Source organism: Dromaius novaehollandiae, chromosome 1 (assembly GCF_036370855.1).
Source record: "Dromaius novaehollandiae isolate bDroNov1 chromosome 1, bDroNov1.hap1, whole genome shotgun sequence".
NCBI classification, from domain to species: Eukaryota; Metazoa; Chordata; class Aves; order Casuariiformes; family Dromaiidae; genus Dromaius; species Dromaius novaehollandiae.
Window position 1 is genome coordinate 63,081,634 of NC_088098.1, and position 13,900 is coordinate 63,095,533.

Consider the following 13,900-nt stretch of genomic DNA (forward strand, 5'->3'; position numbering starts at 1 on the left):
ATCATTCATCATAGGTTGTACAAAGCAACCCTACTGATGACATTTATATCAAGTTCCTAACCACCTTTCAACTACAGGGGATAAGTAAGATGATGACCCCACACCAGACCCATGATAGATATCTTCACTGCTCGTGAGTGTCCTCCATGTTGACATTTGTCAGTTTTCTCCAAGCAACATAGCTCTAGTTTCTTCCCAATAGCCACATCTAGATGGATGCAGGTGTCTTGCCAAGGGCCAGCTGTAGCATCACGGTCTCAGTCAGCAGCATAGGGAGCAGGAGAATCCGCAGACTTCTGCAGATACTTACTTTTGCAGATACTTAGAACATAATTGCCATGGGCCAATGCATTGAATGATTTCCTATTGAAAAGGTTTAATTCTGCCATTTAAGTTAGCTTCAAATATCATTAGGCAGAACATAACTCCAGATGAAATTCTCAATAAGAATTATGTATTGTTTGCACTGGGTGCATTGAGGCTACAATGAATCTTCTTTAATACAGGCAGTGTAATACAGGTGCTAAACTCTCAAGAAAATGGAAAACAAAGCCTTCCTAGAGTTGCCAACACTGTTACAAAATTCTCCAGTGGCAACAATCCTCACCAACTAATAACTGGGAACCTACCCAGAAGTCTTTCAGTTATTAGGACATCTCACTTGCCAGACAGGTGGAGAGTTAAGTAACACCCAAATAGGTCCCTAGTTTTTAAAAAAGAACATACACAAGATGGAAGGAGAGAATTGTTTTTGCTTTTTTTAAAAAAAGCAAGTTTATAATTTCCCAGATCTGTGTGCTGAATTATAAATATTATGTCCCATTGGGTAATTACATCTAAGATTCCTGCAAGCATGCCTCTTCAGGAATGGATAATACTGAAAACTTTTTGAGTTCTGATGTTAATCCAACAATTCACAACTCCAAGTCAAAGCAGAAATGAAAGAAGCTGAAGGGAAAAACATTCCTGATATGATTTTGGAGGTAATAACTGCATGCTGTTACAAGCTCATTGACAAAAGCTTGGACTCAAGTTCTGTTTTCTGTTTTATCTATGAAACCTTTTAAGGAAGAAGATAGGACATTTAATTATTTTAAAACTCCTTTTCATCTATAGGAATATCTTCAATCTCTATTTAACCAGCTGCAATAAACAATTAGTTACTTTTTATACTAAAAAAAGGCAAGGCATAGCCCTCAAAAATTTATTTCAGGTATAAAAATCACTCAATGAAATATCTACAGTTTTTACTGTCAGTATAAAGGTTTAAACAGACAAAAAGAGTCAAATACCACAATTCTGAAAAAATATGATTCAATTCAAAATTTTGAACAATAATGAAAAGGCACTTAAAAGAAATCCAGCAACAAATATAACTCTTATGTCACAGTGAATGTATAGTCAAATATTAGCTAACATAGTTTATAAACAAAGAAATTAATTACAGCCTGGTTAAAGTGAGCAACATAGGTTAGACAAAACTGAATTCAGACTCCCTTGACCTCAACAACTGCACTTTTCATTCAAATGCGAAGAAAGCTGAGAGAGAGACAAAAAACGAGTGAAGAGAACTCTTTGGCTATGCATCAGTCAACAGCATTGTGTTCAGATGAAGAAATCAGAGTTCAATTTCTGCAAGCTTTATAAAAATAAACACAATAAAACTAGGTAGCAGCATAAAAACGTCATGGTATCCCCTGGCCTATATGTTTAATTTTAGGGTTTTATTCTTGTATTCTAAAGTCTAAAAAAAAAGAAAAAAAAAAGCTTCTACAAAAAATAGCCCTGGTAGAAGTACGACAATCAGACTACCATAAGTAGAAAAGCAGAAAAGGCGTAATGCTTGGGAATCCACTGCAATCCCTTTCCACAAGGAATATTTTTCCACTGCCAGCAATGGAAAGCATCACAAGTAGAAGTTTTCCAGAATCAGGAAAGAAACAGATTATCACAATTTAAATGAGTTTGAGGTTTGTTTGTGTGCCTTTTTTTTTTTTTTTAAGAGTCAACTAACTCCTGTATTAAAAAAGAAAATTCAAATATGCCAAAAAGGGATAATACATTTGACAGTGACATTTTCAGCACCAAACCTTATTTGTGCAACAAATACAGGACGTATAAGAGAAATTTCAGTCATTCACAAATACAAGGCTGATTGATAGAGAAAAGAACCCTGCCAACATCAAGAATATATACATAATTTTTACAATCATTCACAAATATCAAGCAAATAGAAAAAAACACATTTTTGGTATTGGCAGTTTTTTCCCAGTGATATCAAGAGATACCTATGACACAGGAATGCTATCTAGACTTTTGCATCTTTTTTCCAGATACATTTTCCTGTAAGTCTGAAACATCTCTTTTGAGTCTTTGATTGGAATGTGAAGAGCCTCACCATCTCCTTCCAGGATTTGTATAGCTGTATCAAGTGGAATACTGTCCTCAACTGAAAGACAGACAAAGTAACAGGTTAATCCAAAAGTCTGGAAGTTTCTTACACTTACGATATTTAAGGCCCCCCCCCCATCAAAAAGGATGCCACAAACTCACTAAAGCACCAATCACGTCAAATTTAACTGCATCTCCAATGCACCTTTAAAGCACCAACTGGTAATGCCAGGTGTCTTTGTATGAGAGATTTCCAAAGAACATAAAGAAAGGTACAAATGGAAATGCACATCTGTCAAATTAAGAGAAGAAACAAAAGAGAAAGAGTTAAAAGAATGGCAGACACTGATAGCCAAGGACACATTTAACAGCGATAGAAGACTGGTAAACACTGAAAAAATGTTGCTTGCATCAAGGCCACAGTACAGACTTGTCAGCAGAAGACCTGCACTCTGGTAACAAGAGGACGGGCAACAAGGTTACAGCACACTGAGTGTCCATCTCTCACTGTTAGACCAACAAGAAAACAGACTATGGTTAAAAAGATACTTAAAGCAAAGAAACAAAGACGACGGGCAGCAACCTTGCCCAAGATTTATGAAGGATGAAAGGAGCAAGACTGAGGTGAAAGATGACACCGTAGTAACCGTTGACCATACAGGGTATAAAAGAACTGTCCAAAAACAATTCATCGTTGCCAATCAAGAGGAACTCGAAGGATTTAGTAGCTGGCACTCCTTTTCCTCTATGTCACATAGAAGTAATTCTGTCCAGACTACTGGGACACACGTCCCAATACTTGTAAGCATGGGGCATGGGTGCATGAGCAGACAGTGTCAACTTATTGAGAAAGCCAAATAAAACAAAAATCACTTTGTTTTTATGGTCTCACCCAAAGTCTTGTTACATTACTTCCTCCATTTTAAAGTAGGAAGTAACAAGCTTGGGCTTTGCCTACATTTTTAACTTGTAGTCAAATATTGTCACCAGTACTACCTTTGATTCAACTGCACACGTGTATGCAGGAAAACATATTAACACATTCTTATGGTAATAAAAGTCTCCACAAATCTTTGAAACCTGCATACGTCTAGTTGATAGAGTCCATTTGGGTGGCAGAAACAATAAAGAACGAATTGAAATATTTCATTACGATTTGCTGGTATAAAGGAACACTTACAACCAAGCAAAGAGTATTTAACTTTTATTTTGAAATGGATAATCACAAGTCATTTCACCTGCAGAGGTCCCTTCCAGCTTTCTTTGCTTCACTGGATCATATTTTAACCAATCTTCTTTTTTACTCTTGACACCTAAAAATAAAATTTTAAAGTTTCATTGGTTTTTTGGAGGTTCCTATAGCACAAGCATTAGTCTCTATTTAGCATAAATATTAACATATATATTAGTGCATGCAAGAGGAAGTCGTCTCTGAGTATGAAGATGACTGCAAAGGTTTGTATGTTCAGCTTAAGATTTTTTTTTTATTTTAAATCAAATAGTGTGTGACATCTGTATGCTTCACAATGCACCTGTTAAAACATCTAAAGATAGGGGAGAGGGAGAACAGGAGGAAGAGGAAGGCTTTAAGCAAAGATGGCAAATGTTATGACAGACTAAGAAAGCGCTGCAACAGTTAGAAAGGAGTGCACAAGATGTTTGGCCAAGCCCTCTCCCTTCCTCAATATCTCAAAAGATCTCTCCCTCCTCTGTCTACCCAGCCAGATCTACACGTAACCAGGCTAATACTGAAGATCAATCAGATCACCTTCAGTAACAATGCCAAGTGGATCTGTTCAATACAAACAAGCCCAGCTATCTTCTACAAGTAGGTTAGAAAGCCTTCTCGTAAAGTTACTTGAGATTATAGTGTTCTAAACTACCCTAACTTTATTCCGTAAAATTTAAGAAAAAGGAATAAAACAAAAGTTGAAGGATATTGCATTCTTTATCAGCTTAACACACAGCTAGAGTAAGAAAGATACCTAAACAATTTCAGCCTTCAACTTCTACAGCCTCATTTGTGTTGTCTGTAGTTTCGTATAACATCAACACAAAAAGAAATATTTGCTTTTTTACTTGCATTGATTTCTTAACAATGTAGGGAAACAAATTAATAATCAAGATAGATAAAAACACTAGCAAATGACTCTTGGTTTTACATATCACTATTCAGCTCAAATTCAGGACTTTCAGCCTACTCTGAACTCCTCGCTGCCTACACTGTTTTGAAAGTGGGAGGAAAATCATATATACATCATACCTGCCACAACAGATTTATCTCTTTCCAGGGTATTCTTTGCAGCTGAGCTTTCTTCATCAGTGGCTGGATTTCTGAACAGTATCTCTGGACATAGTTTAAATTCAAGTACTTGCAGTTTGTGTGATTTTTCATCTTCTGAGAGAGAAGCCTCTCTTTTTTGATCTGGGCTATTCTCTGACACTTTGGGCTTCATGTGCCACACAGGTCTGACAGGTGATGTCTCTAATTTGGTCAGATATATGCTTTCCTGGGCAGTACGTTTAAATGCAACTCTGTTCAGATAGTGTTTTTTTGGTTCCTTTTGAAGGTACATTTTTAATCTGTTATTTCTTCTATTTAAATATAGCAGGTTTTTATCAGAAAATGTTTTCTCAGAAGACTTGTCTTTATTTTGACCATCGAGATGTCTCTCTTTGTTAGAAAAGTAGTTTTTAGAGATGGTAGAAGATCGCCCACTTTTTTTCTGTAGTTTAAGGACAGAGTGATCTGTTAATGAGCTCTTTCGTTTCCAGCCATTTTCTCCATTTGATTTTTTAGTCTTGTCAGTATTTATCATGTGATTATGCAAAAGCTGCTTGGAATTATTTGCTTCAGACTGTTTTAGTCTTTCATCTTCCAACTTTGTTTTCTTAGGGTCTTTCTTTCCAATCATATTTTCTTTCCGCTTCCGTTTGTATGAACTTTCCTGTGAAGGAAGAGTTTTTATAGATTTATGCTGAGAATATCTGTGGTTTCTTGACTTTAAGTCTATGTTGCCAAAATTTGGGACCTTAATAGCATCAGCACGATAACTATTCAGCTTTTTGTGTTTTATTTCTGCTGATAATTTTACCTTCCCTCTGATATTAACTTCTACTCCTTTTCCAAGTATGTCCTTTTGTTTCCTACAGTTCTGTTCTTCGCCCAAGTTTTCTTCACCGGTTTTATTTTTATGTCCTTGATAGACCTCAGAGTGCTTAATTTCAACAATTTCTGAGTTTTTAATTTTGTGAATGTCTGTCTTGGTTTTCACAGCCACACCTATTTCAGTTTTATCTTTTGAAAGGGACTCCATCTTGAAAACTCTCTCGTTCTTTTGGGGCAAAATCATATTGTCTGCATCTGTACAACCAGCTTTTCCTGACAACAGTTCCTGTTTGGAGACATTCTGATAATCTTTTTTGGCAGAATCAAATTCTTTCCCTAATGAGGGGGTTCTTCTAAAGATTTGTAATTCTTCCTTCCAGCTGCTTCTTTCCAATTTATCAGAGACTTGTTTTTCAGAGGAATTAAGTGGTTTAATTTTTTCCTGTTGCATTGCAAGTGGTTTGCATTCATTATTCACCTTGGTCCTAGCTTCTTTGTTCATTACAGAGGTGTATTTGTGTACACCTTTTTTATTTCTGCCAACACTGTTTCGAAATTTTTCAGTCGGCAGGTTTCCCACTGCACAGTTCATCTTTGTTTTGGAACCAGATTTACTATTGCTTTTTTCTCTCTCTTTAGAGCTAGCATTTTCAGCTTCTGAAATTTGATGATCACTATGATTTTTCTCTGAACCAGATGTTCTAGATTTACAGGAGCATTGTGGCATTGCATACTCTACAGATAACCAACCCATTAAACAACAGTAAGTTTGTTTTTCTCTTCCAGGGTTTGAGGTTTTTTCTGTTTTTTCTTTCTCTTTGCATAGGCTCTGACCAGATTGAATATTGCTTTCAAGGCTCTTTTTCTCACTTGAATCTTTTTCTGCCTGTTGATTTGCCGCTTTATGGCTTTCACTACAGGAATGCTCGTTGTGTTCAGGAATCAGTTCTTGCATCTGTTCAGACCTTAAGAGTGTAATTTGTATCTGATCTACTGGATCAGAATTTTTATTACAAGTTTGAATCTCTTTTTGAGGTTGATTCTCTGTCCACTCAGCCACAGAATCACTTTGTACTGGATCTTTTGTTAGCATATCAGCACCTTCAATGCCATATGGAAACTCTTTCACAAGTTCAGTCAGCTGATTGTTCAGACATCTAATAGGTTCTCCTCCAAAAAGGTTTGTCTCCTCATCTATACTATTTTTACCAGACGTGTCATCTTGTGTACTGCTGTCTCTTCTAACAGTGAACATGTTTTTTTCAGCAGTTACACCAGTTGATGGACCTTGTGAGTTTTGAGTTAACTCCTGGTTTATACTAGCAAGAATTTCTGAATCATTTTCAGGATGCTTGCAAGATGCATTTACTGACATTTTTTGTTCTGAGGCAGAAAGTGTTTTAAGAGAACTTCCACTGCTTGCTTTCTCAGAACTGCTAATCATGATACCATCCAAAATCTTATCCGCTTTACTCATGCAGCCTGACAACTCTTCCAGTGTCGTCTGCAGAAAGCCCTTCCCTTGAAGAACGTTGTCTCTCAATTTGAGTTCATCTTTACACAAGTCCAGCTGTTGCTCCTTTTCCTTTGGGTCAGACATATTATCTTCTAATGAGCTACCATTATTTAATGTATTTGTCACAGGGGCTGAGCTGAACATACTTGCTATTTGTGGATTATAAAATACATCACCTTCAACAAGAGAACATACACTAGAAATACGAAACACATCTTCCAACACCACTGTGGAAGTACTTCCTGGCTCTAACGTAGCTTGCTTGTCTTTATGGTCTCTTACACCTTCATGAAAGATTTGACTAGAAGAATTCACATCCAATTCAGGAAGAGAAGACTCATCTGGTAACCCAAGCTGCAGGCTTTCTCTGGCATCCTGCACAGATTTGCCAACTTGCCTTTGTTTTTTATCATATGCATCACTTGCACGCACACTGTTTTTAACTATTCTGTTTCCATCAGCTGATTTGGTCTGTTGCAAATCTAAGTCTGCTTTCTGTACTGGAACACAGTCATCAGGTGATGAAGGAACAGTTTCTATTGTTCCTTTATCAGTATCTACCACAGTTAAAACATTTTTCCCTTCTTCTTGCAAGCTACATATGCTTCCTGCTTCAATCACTGGATAGGTTATATCTGTAGATGTTGGAAATTTGTCTGTCTCTTCACTCTGTGTTCTCTGTTTAGAAAGCACTAAAGGAGAGACAACTGCAACTTGGAGTTCAAAACTTTTTATCAAATTGGAACACAATGTATCATGTTTTTGTCCTACAGAAACAGTTGTTAAAGGCAAAACTGCTTCATTTGTACTAACTGAAACATTATTTTGCTCTCTATTATTTGTTGTGTTTTGAGTGTAAGGTAACAGTGACATTGGATTTGCTGTGGGGCTTTCATTTGATGGGCTATTTTGAACATTCACAGGTTCTGAAGCACGTTTTCTCCACAAGCCAAGGCATGCAGTTAGCTCTTCCACAGAGTAAGTACAATTGTTCTGTTCAGAACATGAATTTTCAGTAAATGGTGCTTTTTTCTGGGCTACCTCATTCTGGAAATTAGTTTCATCAGACCCCATTGCTTCTGATACAGGAGGGTTTGTGTGAACTATAAATGTCTGCTCACCTTTCAAACTTTCTACGTTCTTCTCAGTAGTATCTTTTAATAAGCTTCCATCTGAGCCCATTAAATCTACCAGTGGTTTTTCATTACAAAGGAGACTTGTCAGTATTTTATCTGCAGCAGCACCAGCTCTCTTCTCTTTCAAAATATTTGTGCTGCTCAACACAAACTGAAGAAAGGATGAATTCCCAGGGTTAGCTGGTATGTTCTTTGCTACAATTTTGAAAGGCTGATCAGTTTGACTATAGCATGAAGTACTGTTAGAGGATGTCAAAGTTTTTTGAGAAGAGCTCAAGGCTGACACATCCTTTTCTTCCAAGATGGGAGCTCTCTCAGTATTATTTAATTGAGCTGGGAGTGTATTCTGAGCTTGAATGGGAAGGGAGCTGGATGAAAAACTTCCCTGCTCCATCTGATGATTACTTTGAGTCATCTCTAATCCTCTGTTGTCAACATTGGCCATGCTTTTATCATTTCTTTCTTCAGGAGAAGAATTAACAGTCAGATGTTGCTGACTCCCTGTCCTCACTGTTTCAGACAGGGAAGGTGCTACATTTTGATTGGGCATGTGGGGAAGAAAATTAGGGGGAGTATTTTGATAACACGGAGTAAGCACAGAAGTACTTTTGTCACGTTCTGAAGCTGCTAAGAGCTTTTTTTTATAATGAAACAGCCTTTCAAGTAGGAGACATTTTTTTTTAATAGAAAGCAGTTTATGAGCTTCCCAAGCTAGTCCATCCTTTGTAAATTTTGTTCCACCTTCTGTTGACGAACGCATTTGAGAATTAATAGGCACATTCATTAGATTAGCAGTCTGGCTTTCTTGAACTGAAGCAGTATCATTTGGCGGCTTTGAAGCTGCCACTGAAGGAACACTTGCTATTTCTTGCACAATATTATACAGTTCTTTGGAAATGCCAGTAGATGGTGTAGACATTTCATTAAAAGGCTGGTTTGCTGTCACATTTCCACTCAAATTACTGACATTTCTAACTGATTGACTGACTTCTCCAGACTGTTGTTTCTGCCAGTATTGCTGAGCACTGTTAAAACAAGAAGCATTTTTTTGATCCGATGGGCGCTTCTGATGGTTTAGGCTATATCCATTAGACCCATTTTGAACTGTCTGTGGAACACCTAGCAAAGATTGTGCTGCAGCTCTTGAATCACAGCTGGCAGGCAACAAAGATGGTGCAGAACATCCGTTACGAGTTTCCAGTCCCATCTGACTTGGTACATATTGCTGCAATGGTACTTTTACAGTAGTATTTTGACTCTGTGAGTGTGAAACTTGAAACTGATTACTGGGATAATATATTTGGTTTTGGACATGTTGTCCAGATGTACCAAGGGACAAAGAATTATTCTGGGAATGAGCATACTGACTGGATGACTGATTGATGAGTACTGGAATGCCTTGAGAAGCAGCAGGGCCATTCATGTTACATGGTGGTGGGCACCCCGCCTTTGAAGCATTAATGCATTCACGATTACTTTGATACAACATAGTAGGTCTCATAGAATTAAGCTGTGATACTTGCGGCCGCACAGTATAACCATTTGTGGTGACGTACTGATTCTGGGGTTCCCGAGGTATGTTCTGTGCATTATTTCCAGAGTTCATTCGAGAAAGTAGGGGAGCTAACTTCCTACGGGAATAAACATGTGCCTTAGAGTTTCGCCAAGGATTCTGAGTTATCTGTGTCTGCACATGGGATGCCTGATTAGGAGGTCTTGTTGCTGATGGTACCTGGGAAGGTGGACACCGATCAAGTGAATATGCTGAGGTAGCAAAGCCATTGCCAGCTACAGATGCTCCTGAAAAGGCCTGGTCTGAATTTTTGTATCTTTCAGCATTTACAGGAATGAAGGCAACATTTATATTGCTAGTTGGCAGAAATATCATTTGGTTATTTCCAGTATAACTGCATGCATTGTCAGAAGGATATGCATTTGCTTGAGGAAAAGCATGTGCATTAGAAAGCACCTGAGTATAACATGCTTCTTGACTTTGCAAGTTATTCTGTGCATCAGTATTCTGGAGTGGTCCTACATTCCAGTCCATCTTTTCTAGATTTCTTTTTCTTCAGTTCAAAACTCTTCTTCAGAAACCAAAACTCTAAAAAATAAAGTCAAACTTAGATCTATTTCCTATTAAACTTACCGACGAGTAATTTATTGTGCATTATGAACAGAACTATTCAACTTAAACTGCTAGACACAACAGCAACCTCATTGGCCCATCCTGTGGATATCAATGTTGTCAATGTTAAGTTGAGTAAATTAGAACACAATGAAGCTGAGTGGCAACAAGCAATTCTATTGACTTTCTAGTGAATAATAGAATCCTCAAATTATTCCAATAATCCTATTATCATTCAGCTTCTTAATTTAATGTTTACCTATGTTTACCTTCTCATTCCAAAATGACAGAAAAACAATGTATTCATATACCAGATGTTACAATAAGCAAAGCTTAAGCCCTGAGCAGAAGCACCTACAGAGTATAATGCAGGTATGCCTCCAAATATGACAAAATATGACAAAAAGAAGGAGAAAATGAATGTGGGCTCAGTAAAGATCTCTCATAATACTGCATCCTACTCATCTTTATCTTACATGTCATTTTCTCCTCCTTGAAATTTGAGCAGTTACTAATTTGAGACTCACGAGTCTGACTCTAGTTAACAACAGGTAACTACAGCAAACCATTCCTAATTTTGTGACACAGCATTGAGTTACTCAGCAGGCCAAAAGCATGAAGCATGTAGATAGCATCACAAACTCTACTATTGCAGTGAGTGCATCTGCAGGAGGTGACAAGGTTGCAGACTTCTACCTCTTGATGTGTTTGCTATATTTCATAATCTATGTATTTAGACCAGGACACTGATTACTAGCAAGCCCAGCTGGATGAGCATGTTACCTCTGAATGACCTCTGAAAATTGTTAGAGCCAGCTTCTTCAGGCCAAACATTATTTCAGGATTCCAAATCAGAAAGCATAAAAACAATAACACTACCTACAAGCAGGAATATTGTTTTCATCTTGCTAAGTTCCTCTCAGTACAGTCAAACACACCTATGCCAAAAAGAACATCCCTTCAAGCAGGGTGCTAGACTTAATTTCTAAACAAAATGTTCCAGGTAATTTCTCATAGGTCACCCAAGGCTCCTGACTCTTTCATGAGGTCTCACTGATTTTAAGTGCCTCCTGATTTCAAACTCAGCATTAGAAGCATAATCCAGATATAGCCTGTAAGAGCCACAAAGTTAAAAAGTTCCAGCTGATTGCTCAAGTATTATTGTGAAGATTCATTCAAAGATAGCTGTATCACCTTTCACTCTCTCCTTTACTTTCTCTACTCTCAAATTACATCAATACAAAATAAAATAGAGAAAGGAAGTCACAAATGAAACTGTAAAAAACAAGAAAAACAAAAAAACCCAAAACAACAAAAAGTCCAACAACAACACCCACACGACAACAGCACAAATCATCCAATTTCAACAACAACACTGAAGCAATACTCACAGTGACGTATGATTCTTAGGTGAGAACACAGGCTTTTGTATCCAAGCTAAAGATTTCAGACTGCCAATATTACACTGGATAATTCCTGAAAAATAATCAGTGGATAAAATAATCACCTCATTGACTTAGGTAGTTGCTGAAGCAATTTGAAACATTCAAACACCCAAATTATATTTCTGGAATGTATAAACAAGACTAAAATACCAGCTAGTAGTAATTATAAAATCCTTGTTAGACAAACAAAAAACAATTTTGAGCACATGCAAAGACAGCTTAGTCTATCAAATATAAACAAATCAGTTAAGAGTAAAATTCAATTCTTGTCACTATCAAAATGTATAGATGAGGAACACTAGTTTATCATTATTAGCTGGATTAAGACAATGTTAAGTTTGCAATTGTGTTCACAACCTAAAAATACTATATATAACTTTAACACAGCAAAATATAAATACAGTGATGTTCAGCAGAAAGCACTTCTCTCAGAAGAACATTTGAGAAGATCAATATCAGAATGAACCTCCAAAAGTTAAAAAGACTATTCTTCATAAATGCCTATATCACTCTTCCTTCACCTGCTACACTCTCTTTTTGGCCACTGAAGTCTCAAAAATTATCAACAACTACTAAACTGGCCACTGCCAATTTTTCATTGAAGGTACACAGAAAGGAAAAGGAGAGAGACCCAATGAATGTAGGGGTGGTAGAACAACCCTTAGACAAATCTCCTATTACATAACTAAAGCCCCTATGACCAGGCTTTTCTATCAGATAATCTGTTTTAGGTGTGTCTCTGGCCTGTATTTTATGTAATCTCCCCAAATCACTCTTCAAAGACATCTCACTTTCTGTTTGCAGATACATTTAGGTGTCTTCTACCTCTGCGCATTCCAAGTGTCAGTTAGCACCGTTAACAGTATCCCAGCAACGAGAGGTGCTGGCAAAGCAGGATGCTCAGGATGCTGCTCGCCATGCCGTCTGTGGGCAGGGTCAGCGCTGTGTGGTTCATAAGCAGCAAGTACGGCCCAAAGGTTGGGATCTCAGAATGTGGGATGGGAATATCTGGGATGCCAGTAGTTGAATAAACAATTATGACTTCTAAGACTTTCCATATACTGCAGGAAGGTGAGACCATTAGGTTTGAAGAAAGCAAAGGTGGGGGGGAGGGTGTCTGTGCAACCTAATCATACAGTGTGAGATTACACCCAGACAGAATCACAGACCATTGCTGGAACTTACTAGCAAAAAAAGAGTGAGAGATTAGGGCAATGCCTAATGTGAGTTAGTAAGTGCATGAGATAATCAGGCAGGGTAAAAGCTCTAACCCTACTGAGGGGGCTCTTTAGCAGGAGAGATCTCCCTCACTGGAGATGCAGCATGCCTGCAACCCTTATGCCTTGAGGCAGCAAGCACATGGGTCTACCAGCTGGTCAAGGTCTGCCATAGTGGCAGGGCTTCACCAGGGATTTAGGGTGCTGGTAACAACTACACTTCTGGGGTGGCAAGCGCACAGGTCTACTTAATAGTTGGGATCTTTCATGCTGGCAGTGCCTCACCAGGTATCTACTGCACCCAAACTTCACATCACTTGTAAACTAGTTTGAACTTGACCAAGGTGTTTAAATGAAAAGGCAGCAGTGAGCTGCAAAGGGAGGGGATGGGGGCACTCAGCTATGAGCATTCCTAAATCTTCCGGGACAGAGCCCCTGTGTGAGGGGACAAGGGGATTCATCTTTTTGCAAATGTACTTAAACTGTTAAAAATTGATGACCAAATTGTTCAACATTCACCTAAGGAGTATATGCAGAAACACTCCAACCAGCAAACAGATTTGGTCATAGAGCAGACAAAGGCCCAAGAAATTAGGCTAAGGCCAAACCCTCTGCACTCTGCTCCCTGGAAGTAGGACAGTTACATGAAAAAAACAATTGCAATAGGATTTCAAAACTCAAATAGAACATCAAAACTCCCAGTTATGTTAAAAATATGTTGAAAAAGGTCTTTCCTTTAGGAGCAAAAAGGTACAAATCTTAGCTCTATTACTATATGAAAGAAAGAAAATAACATCCTTTACTCATGAGGTGTTATCAGCAGTAAAATGACATTTGGAATACGCAGAGGTACAAGACACCACTCTGGAGCAAGGTTATTAGATGTTTATTACCTTGAAATCTCTGAATCTCAAGAGGAACCCCAGAAACCTTGCAGGGAAGCAACCGGGCTGTCTCAGGC

The 13,900-nt window shown here is 37.9% G+C and overlaps 1 protein-coding gene across 5 annotated transcripts in view; it reads right to left on the reverse strand.

Annotated features, from left to right (window-relative positions):
* Positions 1 to 1,190: 1,190 nt before the first annotated feature.
* Positions 1,191 to 13,900, reverse strand: part of RESF1 (retroelement silencing factor 1) — a 48,223-nt gene continuing 35,513 nt past the window's right edge. For 3 of the 5 annotated variants that reach the window (XM_026119771.2, XM_026119772.2, XM_026119774.2), the window contains exons 2-5: positions 11,669 to 11,753; positions 4,655 to 10,253; positions 3,630 to 3,704; positions 1,191 to 2,449 (exon numbers count right to left, since the gene is read on the reverse strand). In XM_026119771.2, the coding sequence (XP_025975556.2) occupies positions 2,289 to 2,449; positions 3,630 to 3,704; positions 4,655 to 10,199 (5,781 nt within the window). In that variant the 5' untranslated portion in view covers positions 10,200 to 10,253; positions 11,669 to 11,753 and the 3' untranslated portion in view covers positions 1,191 to 2,288. Of the gene's footprint in view, positions 2,450 to 3,571; positions 3,705 to 4,654; positions 10,254 to 11,668; positions 11,754 to 13,900 lie in introns of all 5 variants that reach the window. The other 2 variants (XM_064514526.1, XM_026119775.2) reach the window with 2 other exon arrangements.